The 21,401-nt window shown below is 38.6% G+C and overlaps 2 protein-coding genes and 1 long non-coding RNA gene across 4 annotated transcripts in view; 2 read left to right on the top strand and 1 right to left on the bottom strand.

Moving 5' to 3' along the window:
- LOC137293602 (uncharacterized) overlaps positions 1-10,335 on the top strand; it is a 35,827-nt gene extending 25,492 nt beyond the window's left edge. The window contains exons 2-3 of the long non-coding RNA XR_010957489.1: positions 514-639; positions 10,291-10,335. This is a non-coding gene — a long non-coding RNA (uncharacterized lncRNA). The remainder of the gene's footprint in view (positions 1-513; positions 640-10,290) is intronic.
- Positions 1-21,401, bottom strand: part of LOC137293599 (threonine aspartase 1-like) — a 73,367-nt gene that overhangs the window by 32,402 nt on the left and 19,564 nt on the right. For both annotated transcript variants that reach the window (XM_067824237.1, XM_067824238.1), the window contains 3 exons: positions 18,331-18,451; positions 17,221-17,305; positions 16,936-17,015 (listed from right to left, as the gene is read on the bottom strand). In XM_067824237.1, the coding sequence (XP_067680338.1) occupies positions 16,936-17,015; positions 17,221-17,305; positions 18,331-18,451 (286 nt within the window). The remainder of the gene's footprint in view (positions 1-16,935; positions 17,016-17,220; positions 17,306-18,330; positions 18,452-21,401) is intronic.
- Positions 11,813-12,805, top strand: LOC137293601 (beta-1,3-galactosyltransferase 5-like). Its single transcript, XM_067824241.1, has one exon. It carries the CDS (start codon positions 11,813-11,815, stop codon positions 12,803-12,805), a length of 993 nt encoding a protein of 330 aa, XP_067680342.1.

Raw genomic sequence — 21,401 nt, forward strand, 5'->3', positions numbered from 1 at the left:
CATGCATATGATCTGAGATTGTACAACAATGGTCAGTTGATTCCTATTGATTTAGCCACCTGGCGTCAATTTACAAAGTGATTGTAGCGTAAGTCTATGTGTATGTATGGGTGTTACGATCACCTTAATCCTACACTCATTTGGTAAAATCGGGAGCTGAACTAGAAATACATGATATCAAAGGCTCATCTGTTTTATATAGATTCAGAGTGACAAACAAATCTCCATGAGTTGACACAAGGAATGACTCATGATAGTCAAGCAAATTTGACCTGTTCCAGCCTCTGGTGTTTTCATTTCAAAACTTTTGATGAACAATCAATAATGCTCACTCATGAAAGATTTCAAAGACTCCAAGAAAACGCCAGTCGTTTGATGACACTCAAGCTTTCAAAATGTTTTATGGTACACATGAGGTGGACATTTGCAAATTTGATGCCTCAGTGACAAAATCATATCTGATTCAATCCTCTGTTTTGGTTTGTATGTTATATTTCTGTTTTTCTTTTTCAGATGAATACTTGACTTGTCCCTATGTGTTTTTGATGGTGTCACTGGTTGAGATGAATATGATCTGCTTTTCATGACCAACTGGTATAGGGACAGGATCACTAAGGAAACCAGCCATTGGGATTCCAGGTAAGAAGATATAGAGAATAGCAGGAGTGATTATTTTAGCTTCATGTCGCTGGGCTGTGCATATAACTACTGTTGTCTGACCCTTATATAAAGGATATTATATGAGTGCCCATTAAGACACAAGTGCCTAAATGTTGATATTTCCTGAGTGAAGGCAAAGAATATACAGATATTTAGGCACAAGTGTCGTAAACATAGTATGATATGGGGACTAATATGGTATTCTGTATATTGCTGGATATCGTCAAATAGAAGAAAATAAAGCCAAATCTACTTTCAAACAAAGGCTGGCTACCCACCATTGCTGTATGTAGAATGCAACGTCACAGAAGAAACATGATGTCATTGTATTGTTCATGATGTCACGTCACTATAGCAAAGTGATACTTTGCTCTTGGGCATCATATAAAAAATACGAACAATGACATTTTCTCCCTTTAGGTAATAACACCATATACATTGCATGACTTGGTAGTTGTCAATCACTGAATTGTCTAGTCCTGACATGATCAGAGTTGGCCATTACACAGGGAGAGCTGGATTGTTGTCATCCCTAAATTGTCTAGTCCAGACTTGATCAGAGTTGGCCATTACATAGGGAGAGCTGGATTGTTGTCATCCCTAAATTGTCTAGTCCAGACTTGATCAGAGTTGGCCATTACACAGGGAGACATGAATTGTTGTCAAACCTGAATTGTCTAGTCCAGACTTGATCAGAGTTGGCCATTACATAGGGAGAGCTGGATTGTTGTCATCCCTAAATTGTCTAGTCCAGACTTGATCAGAGTTGGCCATTACACAGGAGAGCTGGATTGTTGTCATCCCTAAATTGTCTAGTCCAGACTTGATCAGAGTTGGCCATTAGACAGGGAGAGCTGGATTGTTGTCAGACCTGAATTGTCTAGTCCAGACTTGATCAGAGTTGGCCATTACATAGGGAGAGCTGGATTGTTGTCATCCCTAAATTGTCTAGTCCAGACTTGATTAGAGTTGGCCATTACACAGGGAGAGCTGGATTGTTGTCATCCCTACATTGTCTAGTCCAGACTTGATTAGACTGTTGGCCGTTACATAGGCGGAGCTGGATTGTTGTCAGTCCCACGTCAGATCACGTTAGAATTGAAACTTTAATGTTCACAAATTGGGAGGAAACACATATTTATCTTGGCACATTACAGAACCTGTGGTACAAAAATATTCTTCCTGTAGTACCTGAAGATACTGCAGTAACCAAAGCTTGTTGCAAGAAGCCACTAACAGGATTAGGTGGTTGGGCTCGCTGACTTGGTTGATACAAGTAACCACATGTCATCTGCATAGACTGATGCTCATGTTGTTAATCACTGGACTGTCTGGTCCAGACCCAGTCATTTACAAACTGCTGCCATATAGTTGTAATATTACTGAGTGGTGTGTACACCTAAACTGACACACGCACACTAGTCATCCATAACATACATGGACCTGGATTCATGCTGTTAGTGCACCAGTAAACAACAACAACAACAACAACAACAACAACAACAACAACAACAACAACAACAACAAGAGCATCAATTATCATCCAAACAAAACAAAGCTGGCAACTAGACAAATGCATGGTCAGGATGAATTTAGTTAAACCTTACAAAGCACAAAATGTTCCATGAAGTAAAATACCTTTAAAAACAATCATTACTCCTTGCCTGTTAATCGTAAAATACACTGCATCTCTTCAACTTTCCTGCAATCTTGGCAATATTTCAGAATACATAAATCTTTAAATTCCCTCAAACAGCTTTTATGTTTTCTCTGTCTGTGTGTTTTACATTATTCATGGCCGAGTGTTGAATGGTAAATGATCTTCACCAAGGTGGTTATCCTTTCAAACTGACAATGAGATTCCAATGGTGAACATTCTGGTTCAGCCTGTCACACCTCTGTTTCACACAATACACCAACATTACACCTTTCACATAACCCTATGCTCTCTGAATACTGACGAGGTCTTGCACTCTGGTAACTTGGGACAGCTTCATGGAGTTGGGCTATTGATATTTGGAAAGAAATTTGGCTTTCATTTCAAACAATAATTGATAATATTTGGTGATAAATGCATTTTTTCAACATATCAGTGGTGTCTCCTGAGATTTTCAGTTGTTTTATATTATCTGAGTTTAATAGAATATTGGAAAATTAATCACCAAACAAATATATTGAATTTCAGAGTGCAAAAATATCAGATATCTATCAAAAGGGGAATGAAAACATAGCTGTTTGAAAATATTTAGCCTTTCCTCATTTACAAGGAGATGGAAATGCATAGCCAGTAAGTAAGCAATCCTACTTTGTAAGAAAGGCTATCTTCTTAAGGAAATATGTCCATATGCACTTCTTTGGCATTTAAGCATGCATAAAATGAATTTGGGTGAAACTAAATGAAATAGTCATAGTGGCATGGGAAGCATGACGAAACAAAAGGAAAATGTAGAGTAAATAATTCTTCTTTAGTGTGTATGTCTTTAGAAAATTGGTAATAGTTTGGTGGATACATATTTGAAGAATGTTTCATTCCTCTCAGTTTGGATGTAATTCCAAGAAACTTATAAATATACTATTTCCATCCAGGCAAAATTCGCAAGTTTGGGTAAATACACTTTTTGTAAACGTTAAGGACAAGTTAACACCAATTTGCGTAGATTAAAAAGTGATGGTGAGGTCACAACTACAGAATTGTGTTAGAGGATATGCAAAGCCTCATGGGATAGGGCTATCCCAGTGCGTGACGTAAAGCCCACCAATTAGATAGCTCGGGCCTCTGTCTGGTGAATACAGATGTCTATGGTTGGGCCAAGTTTGATTAATCAGTGGCAAAGTATAGAATTTTTGCCTTCATTTGAGACTCATTTGATTAATATTAAAAGCTACAGAAAGTGAAAGTCATGCAACACTGTGTTGTAGACCTATGTCTCTGGACACATGGAGGAATTGTGGGTAAGAGAGGTATTAAAGGCAGTGGCCCCCAAAACATCATGTTGGAACAGGTGCTTGGTTTGTTGGTACCCATGCATCTTTATTGATTGCAGAAGAATCCTCGTCCTACAAATGGGACTTCCACTGTCAACATGGGATTAAACCTGTTTATCTGTAAAAAGAACACACAGCCAACTGGGCCAGCAGTTGCAAAAGCATTCTGATGTGCAATGTGCAATGTGCAATGGATGAATGGATCAAAACATACAAGCATCTGTACTAAAATGTCACATGGAAAGGAGAAACAAAAGTCTTTCCATTGATATGAATGAGTGAGTGAGCGAGCTGGGTTTTGTGCTGTTTTAAGTAATATTCAAGCTGCAACAAAATTACAGGGACATTGCAATGAATTTCACATGAACACCACAAGAAACTGAGAAATGCCACAAAATGTCAGAGGTGACCAGTTGCAAGGGGAAGAGAGTGTATGGGATCACCCATTTTAACATGTCATTGTATGGAACACATGGCTAAACCATTTGGTTATATGCTTTCAACTTTGATAACACAAATACAAATTGTGTCGCAAATCTAGAATGCTATGAGTGAGTGAGTGAGTGAGTGAGTGAGTGAGTGAGTGAGTGGGTTTAGTTTTGCGTTGCAATCAGTGATATTCCACCTATATGGCGGTGGTCTGTAAATAATCGAGTCTGGACCAGACAATCCAGTGATCAATAGAATGTGCATCAATCTGCACAATTTGGAACTGGTGACCTGTGCCATCCAAGTCAGTGAGCCTGACCACCTGATCCCTGGATCTATAATTAATCATCTTTTGTGGCAAGCATGGGTTGATGAAGACCATTTCTACAGGTCTGCTGGATGTGAAGTCTATGCCCCTTTTCCAAAAACCTATTTCTGCACATGCAAGCTGCAGTGATGAAGACTGCTCTAACCTAGAAAGAAAATAATTCTTGACATCCCAAATGACCAATAAAGAATGCAATTAACTCAACATACAATGAAATCACAAATGATGACCAAAGGTTGAGTTAGTGAATATTGCTCAATTTATGCATTACATCATCTCGCTTTCAAAGGATCATCTGCCCCGTGTTGGAGGTTTCCAACTGTGTCTGCGCATTAATTTCTCCATTACAAATACTCCAACTCCACTAGTGTAACTATGCATGTTGATACCTATTACAGTGAAACTCATTCCTGAATAAACAGTTCCCAGCAAGATTATTCAATCACTAGCACATCCAAATCTAGGTACAGGGTGCACTGCAAATCTCAGAGTCACTGAACCACATTATTTTACCTTCTGCCTAACTACTATAATGCTAAAACCCTAAATGAAACAAATCTAGATTTCCTTAGGTTCAGGAATCTCCCATCTCACTTGGGTTGTTATTCAGTTTAAATGGGTTTAGTGGTTACTATCAAAATTAATTATATATATTCACAGACTATGTGTTAGTCTACCCATGTTCCTGATAGACTATATGCAGGCATACTGATCATGTTGATATGTAAAACACTTATAGCTAAATCATCTCTTGAAATGTCAGCAAGAAAACCAATTAACTGATTAAATTTCAGCTAGCAAATGTAAATTCTTTCTGATTTGTGCATTAGTTTTTCATTTTAAATTTACCCCCCTCCCCACTTTCCCCAAATCCATATCCTGATTAATAAATTTCTGTGAAATCTCTCTGGGTATTGAGTAATGTTCTTCTGTCTATGTACAACAGTTGCTCTTGAGTCAGGTCTTCAAACCAAATAGAACTCTAAAATAAGTGTCATATGGTGAGGATTCAGAGTAAGAATAGGTCCCCAGCAAGATAAGCCAATCAGGAGATGCCCTATAGATTTAATCAGTAGGTGGTCTGGGTCTTGGTTGATGGAGGACTGCTTGCAATATCCATCACTGGGTTGTCTGTTCCAGTCTTAATTTTTACAGGCCTCTTTCATGTGGGTGAAATATTGTAGACTGGCAAATAACAAAGACATGTAAAAGGAGTGTTAGACTCAGCCAAGAACTACAAATTGGAGTCTCACACTGGTTTATTATCAGCATTGGCTAATGAGCTCATGTTTTCAAAACGTCTGCTTCATGATTTTCTTCGACTGTTAAATATAGCAGGGTTTACGTCAGAAGAAACAATACAACAATCCATTCAGATCTTCAGTTTGTATCAGTTTCAAATGATACTTTCAGTTGGAACTGTTAGACTTGCATAGGTCTCTAAGGTAATAATTAAGTTTAAAGGATACTTTCTAAAAAATATAAATACACATCTAGCAGACTGGCATACTGTCCACTTATGTAGTCATGTTACTTTAAAGGATAGAATTGCTTAGCCCTCAGTACAGACTTGAAGCAAGGTTATTAAACTGTAGCTAGCTGTTGTAGGTAATGAGTCTCTTTGATTACTCCTATGAGTATTCTTCATACTGTCATTATTTCTAATACATGACAATTTTATGGATAGCAACTTCTTGGGTTTATTTCCACGATGTTTCGGGGCTTATCCTAGCCCCCTCATCAGGTTGAACTGAACCATTATTGTTAAAGCACGAGGACGCTTAATAGTTCAGGGCGAAAGTGTGCTTTATTACACTATACATGGTGGTAGAACGAACTGTATTTCTTTTCTAAGATGCTGTATTTAATAATTTCTAAGCCTAATTTCGATTAATCTATGGCAGAAAAAAAACGACGGTGTCTGTGACCTAAATTAAAAATCCTCGCACTCCTCTTAAATATCTTCTCTAGATCATTTTAATTACATCTGTGATTCTCCTAAACTATACAAGGCAAAATAACCGTCTCATTTTTACTACCAACGAAAGTTTAGATCAGTACATTCAGCTGAAGCTGACTAGTCATGTGACATTCCACGACTGCATTGTGGGAATGTAAACATTGCAAACATGACCGTGTCTCTGTAAAATTTTGAGTCGAACTATGAGGCATTTTATCCGTCGGAAAACATAAACATAACGTTTTCACCGATGATGTTAGTTGTTTGATGCAACTGCAAACCAAGAAACGGGATGCGACAAAGCAGTTTACTGTGGGAGGCTGTACGAGGCGATGGCAACTGACATCCATTGTGACGTCGGTTACACTGTGACATCATGCAAAAAGTGCACATTATAGTCTGATAAAGTATATTCGGCGCCTTTGATCTTTCACCGAAGCATCTTAGAATATTGTATGACCTATATTTTGAAGACCCAAAGAAGTAGCCTGTGGAAGGGGATCCCTATGGACAACTATTCTTTCACATTACATCAGTTAATCTGTCATGCCTTAACCAATTAACAATAGTAATATGAAAGAATATAGCAATTCTCAACATATTTTAAGCAGTATATGTATAATGAGTACCTCTTATTCCTCACAATGTAATCTGGTTGGGTAGTGAGTATTACAGCTACCAGGGAAGGTACAGGTTAGAACTGGTCTTGAGCAACTTATACTTGTTGTAAGAGGTGACTAATGGTGATCAGGCTCATTGATTCATGTCATATGCTAATTACATAGACTGGTGCTCATTATGTCAATCACATGATCGTTTATGGAGTGAGGACAATGGTTTGATTCTTCACATGGGTACAATGTGTGACGTCCATTTTGGTGTCTTCTCCCAGTTTCACTCACTCACTCACTCACTCACTCACTCACTCACTCACTCACTCACTCACTCACTCACTCACTCTCTCTCACTCACTCACTCACTCACTCACTCACTCACTCACTCACTCACTCTAACATTGCTGCTCTCAACTGACTTGGCTGGTAATTGGCAAGGGAAGGTTTAAGGTAACTCCATTTTGAAACTTTTACACATGACAACCCCATCACTAACTAAGGTCACATATCTATCAGATAATCAGTATGTTTTCTGGTTGGATAAAGTCAACCGATAAAAATGGTATCCATTGGGTGACTGAGTGAGTATGGTTTTATGCTGCTTTTAGCAGTATTCCGGCAAATTTAGGAACACCAGGAATGGGTTTCACAGATTGTACCCATGAGAGGAATCGATCCTGTGTCTTCATCATGACGAATGAAAGCTTTAACTGCTTGGCTACCCTACTGCTCCACTGGAATTCATATACTGTAAGACAGTCAGGTAGCTCAGGAAGTTAGTGAGTGAGTGAGTTTAGTTTTACGCCACACTCAACTATATGGTGGCAGTCTGTAAATAATTGAGTCTGGACCAGACAATCCAGAGATCAATAGCATAAGCATCAAACTATGCAGTTGTGAATAGATGACATGTGTCAACCAAGTCAGCGAGCCTGACCACCCGATCCCATTAGTCGCCTCTTACAACAAGCATAGTTGCCTTTTATGGCAAGCATTGTTAGCTGAAGGCCTATTCTACCCCGGACCTTCACGGTCCGCCTTTTATGGCAAGCATTGGTAGCTGAAGGCCTATTCTACCCCGGAACTTTATGGTCCGCCTTTTATGGCAAGCATTGGTAGCTGAAGGTCTATTCCACCCCGGACCTTCCCAGACAGCTCAGAGTATTGAGTATTTCAGCTACAGTAGGATCACAATAATGCTATACGCCAACAAGAGAATTACAATGTGACAGCCTGACACCCATTGGAAGTAGCCAGCAATATATCACATTATTACTTTTAAAACGAGTGTCATTGATGACTTTTAGGCAAAAACATAACATAAGCAGGCTGATGTGCAATGTGCAATAGATCAATGGATAAAAAAATACAAGCATCTGTACTAAAATGTCACATGGAAAGAACAAACAAAAGTGTTAGTCAATCATGCTTCTATTGATACTGGAATGAGTGAGTGAGCTGGGTTTTGTACTGTTTTAAGTAATATTCAAGTTGCAACAAAACTACAGGGACATTGCAATGGATTTCACATTAACACCACTGAGAAATGCCACAAATTGTCAGAGGTGACCAGTTGCAAGGGGAAGAGAGTGTATGGGATCACCTACTTTAACATGTCATTGTATGGAACACATGGCTAAATCATTTGGTTATATGCTTTCAACTTTGATAACACAAATACAAATTGTGTCGCAAATCTAGAATGCTATGAGTGAGTGAGTGAGTGAGTGAGTGAGTGAGTGAGTGCCCATGTGGGGAATCAAACCCTGGCCTACCCGACCGCCTCTGGTTTAATTAAGGATAGTAATGTCATATATCCACCTGTTCAAAGTGTTCTTTGACTGAATAGTGAACACACCAACATCCAAATCAGTAGAGTCTTAAAACCAGGAATCACTCAAAAATTACTGAAAGATTCTAGTCTGTTCATCAACTGTGCTAGAGGATTTATCACATACTGAAACACTCAAAAGAGTACTGAAATACTCTTGCAGTGAGTTCTAACTGAAGTAAGTTTTAAAGTAGTGATGGTAATGTACTGATCAGGATATTGTGCTGAGTCTGCTGTCAGAGTAGCTCTGTTATATGGGATGCTGTCTGGCTTGTTTTGTTCTTACATAGTTAGTTTCCCCTGGGGAATCCTGTGCAGTAGATGTGTCTGCTATCTCATTATTGTGTAGTAGCTCACTAAAATATGTATCTGGTGAATTTTACTTGGAGTCTCTGGGTCTTTGATCATGGTAAAAACAATGGGTTTTTTTAAATCCTGGGATGGATGCTTTGTTCTGTCATGTTATGAAAACCTTAAAAATATTATGAGTAAGTGAGTTATTATTTACTCGAAGACTGATCTAACCCGGGATTCCCCTGAGATTTCTGGGGTAGTGGGGTAGCCTGATGGTTTAAATATCAGCTCTTCACACTGAAGACCTGGGTTTGATTCCCCATGTGGGCACAATGTGTGATGCCCATGCTCACTTACTCACTCATTCACTCATAAGACTATCAGCTTGTTGTGTGGAAGACTGAAAGGCTAACCCTCTGGCCACATTTCTATGGTAACTGTACATCCATTGCCAATTTGTCATCATTGGATTAAGTACTCAAACCTGGCAATAACAATTTTCTTTCTTAAGATATTTCTGCTTCTCAATATTAAAATTTTGCCATACCTTCATGCACACATATGATGCACAAAACCACCTGTTTTTTTAACTCTTTATGTACAGAAATTAATCTTTAAATAGTTTTAACATCCTGATGTTAGAGTAGTCATACAGACTAGTCATACATACGCTTCCATCGTAACACTGAATAACATAACACACTTGTTAACTTATTATTTGGACTACACTAAAATCAGACAGTATTTAATTTCATGCCGCTTTTAGCAATATTCCACCAATATCACAGTGGGGGACACCAGAAAAAGTTTCACACATTGCACCCACTTGGGGACTCGGGACTTAAGAAGGCGAGTGAACACTTTAACCACCAGGCTACCCCACTGCCCCAAAGTAAGTCATAACAGTGACCAAGTACCAAGTATATACTGATTAACTTATCAGCATCTTTTCATCTTGTTACAAATGAGAAACACTTGTAACTATATATTTGGTTCTACACTTTCTCCATAAAATACAAGTTCTATCAGAGCAGTGTCTGTGGCCCGGTTAAGATGGGGACCATTCCACAGTAAAAACTAACAGCTTTTTCTGTGTGTGTAGTCAAAGATTCATTACGATTTTCCCTCCCTGTAAAATAGCTGCATCAAGGCATAAATATGTGCTTAATTTATTTTTGTTTTTTCTCAGATGAATGGCTGGAGTTGATATAAGCTGCCCAAAAACCAAAGAAAAGGAAGAATGAAACAACCACAACAACCACCACTACCACCACCACAACAACAACAACGAACCAACGAAGGATCAAGTGTGTAGTGCATTTGCCAGATGTCATCTAGAGGTCACAGAAACATGTCCTAATTTGACAACTACAACAACAACAACAGACCAACGAAAGATCAAATGAGTTAAATTGATGGCCACAATGTTGGAAGTACAATATCAATTCTTGGGCATTGATCATACCAACACTTACTATGCAAGGAATTACTAAACTGCCAATATACTTGTACCTCACTTACCCAGTTATCTCCCTTATGCTATTGCTGTGAACCTATTATTTTATTACCTAAAATCACATCACCAATCATTTTACCCCCCAAAAGTGATTTACCAAATACATATTGAAGAAAACTTAAACGTTGGTGTGTACAAGTAGCCTGAGTGTTAGTACAAGTGTGAGGTCATGGAAGTTAGGCCAATATGACCCGTGATTAACATTTATTGAATTATTTGCACATTTCATACTGCACCCCTTTTGGTACTGTCCATCTCATGAATTCCATTTGGTTGTGTTTAGATTACCCACTATTGTTAGTGTTCTGCAAATGTCCTCCTAATGGTTGTAGTCAGCAACTTACTCCTCACTGGTAGTGTTTTGCTTTTGTTAGTATTCAACTAAGTTTACCTATAACAGGTGTTCAAAAACAGTTAACCTACTGCAAGTGTTCACTGAAAGTCTACCTGTTGCAAGTGTTGACTGAAATCTACCTGTTGCAAGTGTTGACTGAAAGTCTACCTGTTGCAAGTGTTGACTGAAATCTACCTGTTGCAAGTGTTGACTGAAAGTCTACCTGCTGCAAGTGTTCACTGAAAGTCTACCTGTTGCAAGTGTTCACTGAAAGTCTACCTGTTGCAAGTGTTCAACAAAAGTTAACCTATTGCAAGTGTTGACTGAAATCTACCTGTTGCAAGTGTTCACTGAAAGTCTACCTGTTGCAAGTGTTGACTGAAATCTACCTGTTGCAAGTGTTGACTGAAAGTCTACTTGCTGCAAGTGTTCACTGAAAGTCTACCTGTTGCAAGTGTTCACTGAAAGTCTACCTGTTGCAAGTGTTCAACAAAAGTTAACCTACTGCAAGAGTTCACTGAAATCTACCTGTTGCAAGTGTTCAGCAAAAGTTAACCCACTGCAAGAGTTCACTGAAATCTACCTGTTGCAAGTGTTCAACAAAAGTTAACCTATTGCAAGTGTTCACTGAAATCTACCTGTTGCAAGTGTTCAGCAAAAGTTTAACTAATGCAAGTGTTTAACTAAAGTTCACCCACTGGTAGTGTTCAGCTAAAGTTCATCCTTTAGTAGTGTTAAACTTACATTCCCTATTGTGTTCAAATAATGTCCTCCTATCAATAGTTTTAAGCTATTGTCTCCTCTGATAATGTCCAGAAAATGAATCCCTACTGACAGTGAGGTAGTTTTTTCTCTATCAGTATGTTTAATTGTGTATTCCTTAAGGTGATGAACAAACCTAGGCTCCGGACCAAAGTTATGACATTATTAGCCATTTTTTGGTGTCTTGTCTTTATATGGGTAAACACAAGCTACAGCGATGCAGAAGTTCTTAAATGGATAACACTGTCAGACCACAAACTCAAGGATCCATTGCTCAATCGACACCAGTTCTCCTACACACTCAACACTGGAATCTGCCGGTCAAGAAAAGCAGACATTGTTGTCATTGTTCACACAGCCGTAGAGAATTCACTTCGGAGGATGAAGTCACGTGATACATGGGCAGGTATCATCCAGATAGGCCAGCATTCCATAGTAACTATCTTCATGGTAGGGCAAACCATGAACTCTTCTATGCAAAGACTGTTGAAACAAGAGTCTCAATCTAACAAGGATATTGTACAGGGTAATTTTCTGGACTCGTACAAAAACTTGACATATAAGCATGTCATGGCATTAGGCTGGGTTAATACCCATTGCCCACATGTTAAACTAATTGTGAAAACAGATGATGACGTGTTGGTGAATTTATTTAATTTAGCCTTGTATATTTACAAATATGGATTCCAGAATGACTTTTTGTATTGTCTGTCATACACATTTGCCTTTCCCAAGAGAATCTCCGGAGACAAGTGGTACGTGGGATACAAGGACTATCCATTCATGATGTACCCAGTGTTCTGCTCAGGTGCAGCATATCTTGTCTCGCCCAATGCAGCTATAAAGTTATTCCAAGCCTCAAGTGATATCCGTTTCTTTTGGATAGATGATTTATATGTGACTGGATTCCTGCCTTTGAAAGTCGGCCTGCGACACACTCAGATGATTCCTGGACATGGTTTTGTGAACACATCAACACTGACCAAGAACTCGATGTTTCTGGATGCTCAACATGTCTGGTACTCTCAGTGGGACTACATCATCAAGTCGGTTCCAAGCACACTCTTTTACAAAGCAGCGTATCTATCTTAACACAATGTTGAATTTAGACTTTGAATGGCACTTAGAAGTGATACACATTAAAAGTGCAAAATCATGTCTGCAAATGTTTGCAATACAAGGAACATATACTGGAAAGATGACAACATATAGACGAACAACTCTTTTATTGTTGTGACAGCAACGTTTCAATGTAGATTCTAACACTGTTATCAAGCAAATATAGAACCTCCACTGAAATGTTGCTCTCACACCAATAAAAAGTTGTTCATCCATAGATTGTTATCCTTCCTTACTGTTCCAACTTCTAATTGTCTCTCAAAGACGTTAAACATACATTGTTGAATTGTATTTCTGATATTACAGAGGTTCACAACCATAAATATTTACCCTTTATTGGAGTCAGTTTCTTAGAAATACTCCTCTTCAGTTCATATACGCTGCTATATTACACATGATATCTGAAGGTTTTTGATACTACCCATAACTGATTACACATAGAAATGTTCAGAGGGATGAACATTAAGACCTATGAGTGTCAAGACTTTTTACGGTTTTATGATTCCTTAATTAGGAGATAATTAATTACAATTACTGAGATATATATCTACTTTTGAACTGCATACTTACTAGCTGAAAGTTTTGACATAAGACATCATCTTCTAAAGATTTCTTCTAATCGTCATGCCAAAGCATTACACTGCTTGTTACAATTTTAAACGCTACTCTCCCCAAAGCATTTTGTCTTCCAAAATGTTTATAAACAGTATTAATAATATCTTTCTTCTGGAAAAAAATAATTTTATAAGAATGATTGAGTAGATACCACATACCAGGGTAACTAAAAGACATTCTAAGATGCTTCGGTGAAAGATCAAAGATGCTGACAATACCTTATCAGACGATAATGTGCACTGTTTGCATTACATCACAATGTGTTGACGTCACTTTGCCATTCCAGTCTGCCCCCTCGTAATCAAACTTTTTTGCATGACGTCACAATGTAACCCATGTCACGATGGATTTCAGCTGCCAGCATCCTCATGCTTTAACTATAATAGTTCAGGGTGAAAGTGTGCTTTATTACACTATACATGGTGGCAGAATGAACTGTATTTCTTAAACATAGCAACTTCACAGACAAAATATCATTAGGTATCACTCAATCTGTTTAAACCAATGATATTATTATGATATTATCCAACATACTTGCTAGTAATGAATATTAAAACATATATGCAATTCTAGCATGATTGTTGCTGGTTAAAAAGTAGAATTTGAAAAAGCACTTGTGTATGCGATGTTTAGATGATTAAAATCACCTTCTCATTTATTACATGTGAAAAAATACCTATCCTTTTAAGGGTGAAAAAAAAGAAATATTTAAGGATTGACTGTGTGTTTCTTTTGTTGCATTGAGGTATGAAACTAAAACCAATGTGCAAACTGTATGACTCCGCGTATTGGTATGAGGTGAGGTGAGGTGAGGTGAGGTGAGGTGAGGTGAGGTGAGGTGAGGTGAGGTGAGGTGAGGTGAGGTGAGGCGAGGCGAGGCTAAATGGGAGCTATGTCTAGGGGCTGCATTTTAATAGCTTGTTTCATTGTACCCCATACCATTTTTCTGTTTCCTTAATGCCCTCACTGACTTGGCTGATATGTGTCATCGTATCCCAACAGCAAAGATCGATGCTCATGCTGATGATCACAGGACTGTCTGGTCCAGACTCAGTTATTTGCATATAGCGGAACTATTGCTGAGAGCAGTGTTAAACAACAAAACGACCAACCTTAATGCCAAACACAAAGCAGGGATTCGAACAGACACACAGAGAACAGTGAAAGGGGCTGAGTGCATTAGATTGCTGACGTCTCACTCTGAGAGTGTGGATTGGAATCTAGGATGGGCCTCAACCCCAAAAGAACAAGATTCTGTACTTTACTGAGAACCTCTAATCCAAAATATAACAGAGGTTAAATAAATGCTGCTGTTGACAAGCCATCTAGAAGCTAGGAAAATTGCCAATAATTAACAATGAATGGTAGATTACATTCAGTATTGATACAAAACTTTAAGACTGTGATTTAAGACAGTGTTATATGATCATTGATCTTCCAGAGATATTCACATGCCTTTCTTGAAGACAGTAAATATTCCACATTGTTAGCTTTAACAAATGAAGTGTGTGACTATACTTAATGCTAGAGTGAATGGCTGTAATGATTCTCATTATTGTTAAAGCATGCTACTTCTGACAATTTTGTCAAGTTAAACTATTTTTTGATAAAATGTTATCTTTGTTTTCTGTGACATGACAAAAGCTTTTTTGCAGTTCTTGATCTTCTCCATATGTCTTGCCTGAACTTTCTTATTGCATGTATATTATGCCATGTGAAACAGGTACTTTCTTTCTGTAATGGAACAAATCATCACAACGAAATATAAACACAAGGTAGCTTAGGCTCTGCAAGGATAGAGACTTCTGTGAGGTACCCAGTTCATGAATAGACAGAGACATGTCTTGGGAGATGCCCATGTACACCTGTGTTTGTTGTTGTATATTATACTTCTACTGTGTTTCACTCACAACGACACAAACCGATTATCCCACTATATCACTTAAATTACCACTATGGCAACTGCACACTACTCTATCACCTCAGGAAAGTCTCATGGAAATGTTTCCTTTACAGTTTCATTTGCCTTGGCAAAAACAATTATTCTAATTTTAATCAATAAAATAATATAGCTTTTTTTCATTATTCAATGATATATAAGTTTCTTCCATTAAATTCAGGAAACAAAGAATATAAGTATGCTAATCTGTAAACCAAACAAAAAGACCAAGTAAATCTGTATGAGATTTCTGTCAAAACTTTTGATTTGTAGGCAGTACTATTTTGCACTGCTGTTGGTCATCATGCTTTGATGTACAAGTGTTATGTACAACTGCTCAATTACCACATGTTTCTTCTAAATGTATGTTCATGTTATACCATGCCTACAAACACATCATTATTTACTTCCATGTCTCTCTTGCCATGATTGTTTTGTTTTGAAGGAATAATAAAAAAAACAAACAAACCAAAACACCACTTATTGTGATATTCTGATTAGCTACAATTCAGATATTCTTCAATAAAAATATGGCTCTGATTTCATGTGCTGATCAGGGCCTTTATTCTCAAAACATTCGTAGCCCTAAGAATGGGGTTAAGAAGTTCATAGTAGTATGAATGTTTCGAGAATAAGGGCCCTGGTGATGGGCAATCTTTTTATCAATCTTCATATGTGAGAGACCCAGGGTGTTACTGTAACATATGAAAGTGGGGGTCTAAGGGACTACCGTCAATAAAAGTTACAGGTGCGTAGGGGTAATATGAGGGTCCTGTACAGTACTGAAATGGTGTAGTGTAGTGTACGTTCAGATAATCACTTCAGAGTCTGGAATGAATCAGTCAGAGAGTGGTCATGACTGATGGTTGAAATTACAGACACAGATATCTACTCCTGATGCATGATGGGTAATTTTGTGTGTCCCTTCAGATGCAGTGTTTTTGGTTTCTGCATCCATTCTAATGGCTGCACATTTCTGCATCATGTAAAACATTGGAAACCATATCTTGTTCCCTACTCTGTGAAAGTGCCAACATACCTTGTATGGTCATAGCACATTCAGAATGGCTACTGTTTTCTCCTAGCCATTAGGAGGAAACATGTGCACTGTGCCTAAACAGTGATAATATGTCATGCATATGTATATGTAAACACTTAAATATTCTGGGAAGATATACTGAAAGAGAACACCTACTTATGGATTTTGATCCATGTGGATCAGGATGAGGTTATCAGTACTGGATTAAAATCATCTGGTCATCAGTCGGGACAAAATAACCTTGTTTGGACAACAGTGAAACACTCAGCTCAAATGTTTTGTGAAGAAGTTGATGATTTTACTAAAGAATCTTTTAGACGATTTTAGTTTTAGACAGTAATTGTTTGAATTCGGCCATCAGCGAAACCAAATGAATCTGAAAAGTAACTGCAGCGTTTCCTTTTCATCTTCAGCAAACCAGTAAATTATACCATTGAAACATTTTAACATATTCTTCACCATAAACCACAAAAATACTGACATGAAACATAAATGCGAGGTCTCACTGACCTGTCACTAGTCCACCCTCTGCTGTCAAAGGGATGTTCTGTTCTTCAGCCCACTGCCTGGCTCCAGGACCTACAAGGATGCTGCAACAGATGGATGGATGGATGGAAAGGTGCATGGTTGGATGGATGTATATCAGATGTATGGGCAGACAGTGAGTGACTTCATGAGTGAGTAACCTCTGAAATTATCTATATAGACAAGTAAAAAAAAGTATCGGAACTTTGATGATCAGAATCACAATAATCATTCATTCATGTCAAGTGGCTGGGTATAATTGATACTTACCTTGGGGGTATGCGGCCAAGAGAGAGACCTCCCTGTATCTGCTTCTGGACAAGTCGCTCGGCAACCCGCACTGGATTCTGCACATCTAATGTAGACACGACTCAGTGAGACATGTCACGCAAACATAAATCGGGAACACTGGTGTACAATCTTGTTTTGGAAGTACTATGAAAAGGTTACCAAGGGTGAGTGAGTCAGTGGGTAAGTCTCACAGCCTTGTCACTGAGAAACACACAGTAAACAGACAAAATGAAGTATCTTGAGTGAGTGAGTGAGTGAGTGAGTGAGTGAGCGAGTGAGTGGTCATGCTGAGGAAACACTGTGGTAGGGTAAATGAATGATGACTGAAGCGTTTCAACATAAAAAATGTGCTATGTGTTTACCATGATTAGTGTTTTTGTAATCAACAGTTTCACAATGACTTTATCAGTGTGGGTTATTGCTTGCCATTGTACACTTGCTTGAGATAGTTACCAAGACTAAATACATGTAGGTGATAGATGGTGTCAGATGATCAACAACTGTCATAACTGAAAATACATGATGCTGCTATCTCTCAAACATATCCTAAACTTCTAGTAGTACCCTTGAGGAAATTCTGTCCAGAGGACCCTCATAAATCAGACTCTAATACCACAGCAATTTGCTTGAGCATGTCGGGTAGACTACTTTAGGAACTTAAAGTTGTGGTACAATGTCCACCATTGTCCATGAAATCACATGAGCTTTACTGCTGGAAGGTTACTCACAGGAGTGAACTTCTAATAAACTTAGACCTTTTATTTTTCTTTCACGCAACTGATTAAAAGTAAGTTAACCTACTCCTAATTCTGGATCATCTTTCACTCTTGAATAAACATGACTTCAATCTCTTCTATGATCAACCACCCCAGATAGATAATCTGTAATTTTTCATAAATCATTGTTTAGTTTCTATTTCTAATCATAGAAACAACCTGTTAACAATGAACATCTCCCAATGTGAGAGAATAGGTCTGCTTGTAATGCCCATGTATACCCAACACTCTTGTCCTTTCTCTGGATGTTCACTTATGGAAGAGAATTAGTCACTGCTCTGAGCTCACTGGATATTCTGTTATTCCAACTCACCTGTGATACACCCAACAGCTCCTGATGTGAGAGTGAGTCCATCCATGACACTGGCATCACATTCCACAATCCCATCTAGGTTCAGGTTGGACCCAAAACCTGCATTAGTTAGTGGGGAGTCCTGTGGATAAATGTTGCATCCATGTACTTTAATAAGGCTATCATGAAAAGTAAGGAATGATGAAATTACTTGTTTGATAATGGTGCTAGAACCCACACCTAAACATCTTTTTCATTGTAGTAAACAAGTTGTTTACCCTATATTGTCTTACTTTATTTACTTTCTTTCTTGTCTCATCATGGAGTTACAGACAGTAGAGGGTCTTGAGGGTAATGCCTGTATATGTACAGGTATCTTAATAAGGTCATCATGCACAGTGTGAGACGGTGGGAAGTCTTGAGGGTAATGCCTGTATATGTACAGGTATCTTAATAAGGTCATCATGCACAGTGTGAGACGGTGGGAAGTCTTGAGGGTAATGCCTGTATATGTACAGGTATCTTAATAAGGTCATCATGCACAGTGTGAGACGGTGGGAAGTCTTGAGGGTAATGCCTGTATATGTACAGGTATCTTAATAAGGTCATCATGCACAGTGTGAGACGGTGGGAAGTCTTGAGGGTAATGGTTTTAACCTGTACATATACAGCTATCTTAATAAGGTCATCATGCACAGTGTGAGACGGTGGGAAGTCTTGAGGGTAATGGTTTTAACCTGTACATATACAGCTATCTTAATAAGGTCATCATGCACAGTGTTAGATGGTGGGAAGTCTTGAGGGTAATGGTTTTAACCTGTACATATACAGCTATCTTAATAAGGTCATCATGCACAGTGTGAGATGGTGGGAAGTCTTGAGGGTAATGGTTTTAACCTGTACATATACAGCTATCTTAATAAGGTCATCATGCACAGTGTGAGATGGTGGGAAGTCTTGAGGGTAATGGTTTTAACCTGTACATATACAGCTATCTTAATAAGGTCATCATGCACAGTGTGAGATGGTGGGAAGTCTTGAGGGTAATGGTTTTAACCTGTACATATACAGGTATCTTAATAAGGCCATCATGCACAGTGTGAGACGGTGGGAAGTCTTGAGGGTAATGGTTTTAACCTGTACATATACAGGTATCTTAATAAGGCCATCATGCACAGTGTGAGACGGTGGGAAGTCTTGAGGGTAATGGTTTTAACCTGTACATATACAGCTATCTTAATAAGGTCATCATGCACAGTGTGAGACGGTGGGAAGTCTTGAGGGTAATGGTTTTAACCTGTACATATACAGCTATCTTAATAAGGTCATCATGCACAGTGTGAGATGGTGGGAAGTCTTGAGGGTAATGCCTGTATATGTACAGGTATCTTAATAAGGTCATCATGCACAGTGTGAGACGGTGGGAAGTCTTGAGGGTAATGGTTTTAACCTGTACATATACAGCTATCTTAATAAGGTCATCATGCACAGTGTGAGACGGTGGGAAGTCTTGAGGGTAATGGTTTTAACCTGTACATATACAGCTATCTTAATAAGGTCATCATGCACAGTGTGAGATGGTGGGAAGTCTTGAGGGTAATGGTTTTAACCTGTACATATACAGCTATCTTAATAAGGTCATCATGCACAGTGTGAGATGGTGGGAAGTCTTGAGGGTAATGGTTTTAACCTGTACATATACAGCTATCTTAATAAGGTCATCATGCACAGTGTGAGATGGTGGGAAGTCTTGAGGGTAATGGTTTTAACCTGTACATATACAGCTATCTTAATAAGGCCATCATGCACAGTGTGAGATGGTGGGAAGTCTTGAGGGTAATGGTTTTAACCTGTACATATACAGCTATCTTAATAAGGCCATCATGCACAGTGTGAGATGGTGGGAAGTCTTGAGGGTAATGGTTTTAACCTGTACATATACAGGTATCTTAATAAGGCCATCATGCACAGTGTGAGATGGTGGGAAGTCTTGAGGGTAATGGTTTTAACCTGTACATATACAGGTATCTTAATAAGGCCATCATGCACAGTGTGAGACGGTGGGAAGTCTTGAGGGTAATGGTTTTAACCTGTACATAACCTCGTCACTACGCACTCGTCATTGAATATATCGTATTTCAAAAGTCTCATGAGTATCAAAAGCTTCTGTCCACATTTCTGATGTGTGTGGGAGGCATATACACTGGCCTTTTGGGGGGATGCACTTGTCGTTTTCTATTAAATCGCCAAAGACCGAGTTGCTCTGCCGGAAGTAAACAAAACTAGGTTGTCAGCGACGGACTTTATGGCCTCCAGCAATCTGATTGGTTAATAATGCAAACTACAACTTCACATGGGTGTAAAAACTGGAGTGTGTTTTGTACACAAAAGTGCTAGCCACTGACATCTATCTTATTGGTCAGATTTCACAGTGAGCGCCGCTTGAGTTTGCTCAGTTTGTTATTCACACCGTAAATTAGTGTTACCTGGGACATGTGGGGATTGCAAATCAGTTCGCTATAGCCGGTAAGTTCGTTACAGAGAATTCGTTATTCACGACTTTTTATATGATAACATATAGTGGTTTATTCGGGACTTTTAAAACAGTTCGCTATAGCCGTCAGTTCGTTACATCCATGTTCGTTATAAAAGTATCCTACAGTATACATAGCTTAATAAGGCCATCATGGACAGTGTGAGACAGTGGGGAGTCTTGAGGATAATGGTTGATAACCACATATACATAGCTTAATAAGGCCATCATGGACAGTATGAGACGGTGGGAAGTCTTGAGGATAATGGTTGATAACCACATACACATGGCTTAATAAGGCCATCATGGACAGTATGAGACAGTGGGGAGTCTTGAGGATGATGGTTGATAACCACATATACATAGCTTAATAAGGCCATCATGCACAGTGTGAGATGGTGGGGAGTCTTGAGGATAATGGTTGATAACCACATACACATGGCTTAATAAGGCCATCATGGACAGTATGAGACAGTGGGGAGTCTTGAGGATGATGGTTGATAACCACATATACATAGCTTAATAAGGCCATCATGCACAGTGTGAGACGGTGGGGAGT

Source organism: Haliotis asinina, chromosome 8, assembly GCF_037392515.1.
Source record: "Haliotis asinina isolate JCU_RB_2024 chromosome 8, JCU_Hal_asi_v2, whole genome shotgun sequence".
NCBI classification, from domain to species: Eukaryota; Metazoa; Mollusca; class Gastropoda; order Lepetellida; family Haliotidae; genus Haliotis; species Haliotis asinina.

Excerpts from the sequence above, each read along its gene's own strand:
- LOC137293601 (XM_067824241.1), top strand. The coding sequence starts at position 11,813 with ATGTTTAATTGTGTATTCCTTAAGGTGATGAACAAACCTAGGCTCCGG.